General features: G+C 45.8%; 1 protein-coding gene across 8 annotated transcripts; it reads left to right on the top strand.

Annotated features, from left to right (window-relative positions):
* The first annotated feature begins 306 nt into the window (after positions 1-306).
* On the top strand, positions 307-6,189 carry LOC123053994 (histone-lysine N-methyltransferase SUVR4). 8 transcript variants are annotated; one of them, XM_044477631.1, is made up of 10 exons: positions 310-611; positions 1,381-1,529; positions 1,851-2,094; positions 2,179-2,422; positions 2,780-3,855; positions 4,126-4,382; positions 4,501-4,567; positions 4,669-4,719; positions 5,574-5,673; positions 5,785-6,189. In XM_044477631.1, exons 3-10 carry the CDS (start codon positions 1,888-1,890, stop codon positions 5,817-5,819), a joined length of 2,037 nt encoding a protein of 678 aa, XP_044333566.1. In that variant the 5' UTR covers positions 310-611; positions 1,381-1,529; positions 1,851-1,887; the 3' UTR covers positions 5,820-6,189. The 8 variants fall into 8 exon arrangements, with proteins under 8 accessions (XP_044333562.1, XP_044333568.1, XP_044333566.1 ...); XM_044477630.1 differs by having other exon boundaries at positions 1,353-1,529; XM_044477629.1 differs by having other exon boundaries at positions 1,348-1,529.
* The last annotated feature ends 226 nt before the right edge of the window (positions 6,190-6,415 follow it).

The following is a 6,415-nucleotide window of genomic DNA, read 5'->3' as shown; positions in this document are numbered from 1 at the left end:
GTTTCCCCAAAGCCTCCGCCAGTCTTGCCCTAGCCGCCCTCGGCGACAAGGGATCTTTCCCTCTGCCCTGCCCTGAAGATGCTGCCATCCTCGGGCTACGATCATGTGCGCCTCGGCGAGGATCAGCGCGCGCCGCCGTGATCCACCCTCAAAACCCTAATCGCCAAGATGCGGCGCTCCGGGAGTTTCGGGGAAAAACTAGTATTTCTGGTAGTTTCCGCATGTATGTATGGAAGTGGTACTCCGTATTATTGTTTAATATAATATATGTGGTAAAAAAAACAAAGAAAATACCCCTCCCAGTCCCAGCCTGCGTCACCCGACCCGAACCCCCCGCAGAAAAGAAAAACAGTCGCCTCGCTCGATCCCCTCTCGCACGCCGCACGGAAAGGCTAGGGTTCCTCGCCGCCGCCGCCGCCGCCTGTCCCTGTCTCTTCGTCGCGGCTAGCTCCGGCCACATGGACGGCGGGTAGGAGCTCATCTTCCGCCGCTTCTCCATCCTCTGACGCGACTCCTAGGGCGCGGCTCCTCCCTCGCAGCAGCTCCTGGTCGGTCCGGCCAGGGCACCACTCCGGCGAACGGCCCCACACTCCGGCCGACGACCCAATCAGGTGAAGGACCCCCGTTCGTGCCCCCTCCCCTCCTCCCAGTCGTTGGCCATGAGTTCCCCTGCCAAGATGAGCAGGCCCTTTTGATTTTTTATGCCAAACATTCATCCAGATTTGCTATGAACTTCTGCTGATGTTTGATGTTTTCCTATCGATTTGCTATGTGGTGGTGAATATATATGGTGCTGCTGCTGCATATATACTTGTCATGTGCTGCTAGACATACATAAATACATGACCAAAACGAGATTTAGTTGGCTGTTATGGTTTGCAAAGTCTCATGTACATTCATGTTTTCATGTACAGTAGTAAGTTCTCACTTAGTATTGTACTCTGGATGCTAGCATTGTATTTCCATAGAGGAAATATTGATGGTTCTGTGTAAGATCTTTCATACTCGTACTCGTACTTGAGATAACGATGCATGTATGATGTGAGATAATGATGCATTTATGATATTCGTATGTCAGGCAATGATCTTTATTATGTTTGATTGTAACATATTGTGGTGTTTTGAAGTCGAATTTATGTTCATTTGAGGAGCAAAATGATAAAAATAACACGATATCATTTAATCAGGACAACCATATAGTCCAAGGGCATCACAGACTTTTCACTGACCATACAACAGATAAGCTGAAAAAACAGGCACTGAAAAGAACTGACTAGCTTATTATCTGGAGCTTATTTCCACAGGAGCTTATCTAGAGCTTATTTTCACGGGAGCTTATTTTCACAGCATAGCTCAAAAGAACTGGCCCTTGGTCAGCAGGCAGCAGTCATTGCGGACGCGTCGCCTCCTCGTCTCCCTTGGCGTCGTCCTCCTCCGGACCCCTCCACCTCGAAACCCCAGCCAGCCTCGCACTCGCATTCGCACCGCTCCAGAACCCCTGACCCGCTCCCTTCCCTTGGCGCGTGCAGGTCTGTGACAATCGATCCTCTCTAATAGGCACCAAAGTTTCAATTTCTTTTACTCTTCTTCTGCTCTAGGTGGGTGCATTCCCCTTTCCCTCCCTCTCCCACTACTGCTGTCTGTATGACGTTTCTTGGTACAACCTGATGCTATCTTCGCCTCCCTTCCAAGATTGGGGTTTCCAGTGCGGTTCTTATCCACCCGCTACTTTCGTGCATTCCTCTTTTCTCCTAGGGTTTCATAAACGAATTTATGTATTTATTTATTTACTTTTGTCTTATGAGGAGGGTTTGATTGACTGATAATGCAAATACACATCTTCTCTGCAGCACAAATAGCAGTGGGGCATTTCATTGAAGGAAGGCCATGGTTTCCCACAAGGATAGGGCTCAAAAGGCGTATGAGGCCATGGGGCGTCTCGGCTTCCCCAAGAAGCAGGTTTCGCCAGTCCTGAAGCACCTCTACAAGCTCTTTGAAAACTGGGAGCCCATCGAGGACGAGAGCTACCGCATCCTTGCTGACACCATCCTGGATAGCCAAAAGAATCAACCAATGCCTGCCACTAGCCATCATGTACAAATGCTACGCTACTTTCTGTTTCTTTACTGTATAATTACCATCTGATGCTCAGCCTTTCCAATTGCTGTTTCACATCAGGTGACAGACCAAGAGTCCGAGCCTCACAACTCAACGTCGGTCACACCAGATCCAGATGACCAACACCCTTCTGCTGCTCGGTATGACATGGATGTCAGTGATAATGAAACCTCCCTCATCAACAGACCCATGGATGTCAGTGAAAATCCCCAAGATGCTCTCTTCTTACAAGAGCCCAAGCCTGAACCTGAAATTGATGTTCCAGCTGCTCCTGTTGCCAACGACCTCAATACTGGGTCTTCAGGTATACCACTTGCATTATCTCACCATCACTCAGTACTTTCAAGACCAGGCTAGAGCTGTTCATGCTTTGCGTTAGTTTTAGTTGAAATTATAGTTCATACTGATGTTTGTATGCTCTGGAAATCAAACTCAACATTTTCCCTATGATATTACCAAATTGTTTAAGTCCTTGCGGTGGTTTCCGGTGCACATGTATGTGGTTTATTTTAGCATTTGCTTGGTTGCTTTCTTTCCTTTTTTTGGATGGCTGTGCAATTGTAGCAGTTGCTTTGATCATTCTCAATTTGTGATGAGTTTCTGTCGGCAATATTCTTGTTCTAATTGGATCTACTGTATTTGCAAAATAAAAAATAAATAGGTGGGGACAACATGCTAATTGAACATTGTAAAACAAGGGATATGCTGACATGGGGTTCTGATGCTAGAGCTAGCATAGTTAACCACGATCAAAATCCGGACAGCAGCCAACATGCAGTCAAGTATGGGGTAGAGTCTACTGTTCAAAATACTCACCAGGCATCTTTTGTTGAACTTGATGTAGCTTCATCCACTCTGGGTGAAGTGAAGGTGTCATTGAAATGCAAATTTGACCCTTCAGAGGTCTGCATTAGTTTGGACAAGGTCTTCAAAATAGTTGAGGATAAATGTCTCCGCTCATACAAGACCCTACCTCCTGATTTTTCTGTTGGCAAGCTGATGAATGAGATATGCCAATATGTTGCAGAGTCACGTGCTGTGCATTCTGAAGCTCAAAACAATGGTGGCAGCTTGCAAGAACAGGCTTTGGAGACGTATGCTCCCTTTGTGAAGCCAATTGCTTGTAAGCATGCTGTTGATGGGAATGGTAATGCTGCCGTAGGGTCATCCTCGGAACCTAGCTTTCAAAATTGGGTAGTTGCTTATCAGCCTCAGGAAGCACTTTTTAAGCAAAGGCCACTGCATGATGTTGCTGACATAACGAAGGGAGAAGAAAGAGTTAGAATACCTATTGTAAACGAATTTGGTAGTGATAGTTGTCCGCCATTGTTCTATTACATAAGAAAGAATCTCATTTTCCAAAGTGCTTATGTCAACACCTCACTCGCGCGGATTGGTGATGAGGATTGCTGCGCAGATTGTTCAGGCAACTGCTTATTAGAATCACATCCATGTGCATGTGCAAGATCAACTGGAGGTGAGATTGCATATACACCGGAGGGCCTGGTCAGGGCAGAATTAATTGATGAGTGCATTGCTGTTAATCACTTCCCAGAAAAGGATAATAAGTTCTACTGTAAAGCTTGTCCGCTTGAAATATATAAGACGAAGCCCTCACCAGATCCATGTAAAGGTCATCTTGCTAGAAAATTCATTAAGGAGTGTTGGAGTAAATGTGGCTGTGGCATGCAGTGTGGAAATCGTGTGATTCAGCGTGGGATAACATGCAATCTCCAGGTACTATCTTAAATCGTTTGTAGGTTATCACAGCTGTTATACTTTTGTGGCTTCCCATTTTTGGATGATGATCACTCATCAGTAGTTTCTTTATGGACCATTCTGTTCTTTGATGAATGGCCATTGGCATCATTCATTTGTTTTGCTATATTAACGTGTTTCTTGCTCCATTCTTGTAAGCACTAGCAAATCGAAACTTCACTTTGTTCCCTTTACTTTGGTGTCAACCTTGTAGCATGGAGATGAGCTTACCATTATTCCGTGATTCAGGTGTTTTTCACGAATGAAGGGAAGGGCTGGGGGCTACGGACGCTGGATGGGCTGCCAAAAGGTGCTTTCATCTGTGAATTAGTTGGGGAGGTACTAACAAGTTCTGAACTACATGAGAGAAAAGCCAAAAATTCTAAGCATGTGGATCAAGTGCTCCTAGATGCTAGTTGGGGTTCTGAAGGGGTGCTAAGAGACGAGGAAGCTCTCTGCCTTGATCCGACATTTTATGGGAATGTCGGGCGATTTGTCAACCATAGGTATGCTAGGACTCTTTCCCCATCTGTTCATTTATAAAGGCCTCAGCAGCCTTGTCTATTAATGCTATATTTGTACTTTTCGCTGATTTGTGTCTGATAATAATGCTTTGCCATGTAGATGCTATGATGCAAATTTGGTAATCATACCTGTTGAAGTTGAGACTCCTGATCGCCATTATTACCATGTAACTGATTTTTGGCAATTGATATTGATTTCTGCACCGAAGGTGCTTGATTTGCAGCTACATGCTTACGAGTAATTGACGTTTCCCCCCTCTTGACGCAGCTTGCATTATTCACTGCCAAGAAAATAGAGGCTTTTGAGGAGTTAACACGGGTAAGTGTTTGTATCATTTTCTCAAACACTAGTACATGACAACCACCTGCCACTACTTGATAATACCCTTAATTAATACCTGCACAATATGAGGTTCGCATGCATACTAGCCAAAGCGTTGATTCCCATACAATATTAATTGGGGCTTGCTTCAGTACACCCGCATTCCAAGAATTAGAATGGGTATTTTTGTCTTTTACTATTAATTAAGTGCTAATAGACCTAACCGTGTGCCACTTTATCTCATCCTTCCGTTACGAGAAAAAGGGAGAATACCACAATGGCTGCTGGGTGAGCTTGGCTAGTTTGCTTGATCGATCAATGGAATATAGGGTTGGCTTAAGCATCATCTAAACACTGCATGTGTGTGCTGTCAAAGGAACAAAATCACATGTGGTGTCTCTATCACGCGATGCCATATCATGACTTGTAGGGCGCCTATGCGGTGACTCCGTTAGCGGCGTTGGCGACGAGCTGTTCGCGTTGGATAGGGAGTAGAAGATAGTAGGTGAATATGTATGTAGGAGTACGATTTAAGACGACGAGAACTAGATCTGGAATACCCACCATCGATTCAATGAAGGGAGGGCGAGGTGGGGGGGGGGTTGTAGTGAAGCAGGAACCATATTAAGGTGCTCACTGAATTCAGCAATTTAACTAGTATGTTGAGCTGACACCTACCTTTGGGTCAAATTAAGGGGCTGATGTTTGGGCGGCCTTATTTCATATGGGTTGGCAACACTAGAAATATCGAATTGTGCATGTAGAGCAGAAAAAAAAGATTAATTTTGCTGGCTCAGATCCATATATTTTGTTGTGAGTGACCATCACCCACTTAAGAGTTGTGATTTCAGGATTATGGCATTGATTTTGATGGTACTGATGACCTCAATAAAGCATTTGACTGCATGTGTGGAAGCAAGTACTGTCGCGGCGGCGGTCCGAAGAATTCAAGTACGTCCACCCTTTTTTACTGCTTATTAAAGCATTTTTTTGCCGTCAGAAGTCATCTGGTGACTGGACGTGGTGTGCTTAATTTGGACATATGATGATTGTCATTGGCAGGGAAGAGGACTAGGGCAAGTGCAAGTCGGAACTAGAGGGATTTGCATTCGGTCAAGAGCGGTGGAAGAAGAGTGTTGGCAGGAACAGGGCGTAGATAGATGCAAGGGGCGGTGTCAGCCAGTCATATTTTGGGGTTTGGATGTAGTAAAGCCAACTAAAAATGCCTGATGCAGAGCAAGTGGAACTTAGGCGCTGTTCGGCAGTCCGCCCGCTCCGTAAAAATTGAGAATCTCGGGAGTACCGTTTCGCTGGCTCTGCACTTTTTAACTAGAACTCCGTCAGCTCCGGGAGCGGCCTCGCGGAGCGGAGGGGCTCCGAACAGGCCCTTAATTAGTATATGTGTCGTCAGTCTGTCACTATGTCGTGCGTCCGGAGTTTACCTAGCAATTGCAGTTAGCTTGCTTCTGCCCGAGCTTATTCTGCATCTTTCTCTTTCCATGTCAATTTTAGTTTCTGTATTTATTTATAGGTAAACGCTTGCAGCCGGTGCGCCGGCTGAGTTTTCGGCCGGTCGCACCGCGCTCGCTCGCTCGTTGTCTTCTACGCGCAAGCCACACGTCCTAGCTGTGACGGAGCTAGGGATGGGTGAGCTGGGGCCATGGCTCCCCCATGCCCAATTTTTTTCTGAAAC

The sequence above is a fragment of the Triticum aestivum genome, chromosome 2D (genome assembly GCF_018294505.1).
Source record: "Triticum aestivum cultivar Chinese Spring chromosome 2D, IWGSC CS RefSeq v2.1, whole genome shotgun sequence".
NCBI classification, from domain to species: Eukaryota; Viridiplantae; Streptophyta; class Magnoliopsida; order Poales; family Poaceae; genus Triticum; species Triticum aestivum.
Note: the sequence above shows the minus strand (reverse complement) of the source record. Positions and strands in the feature narration are given on the sequence as shown.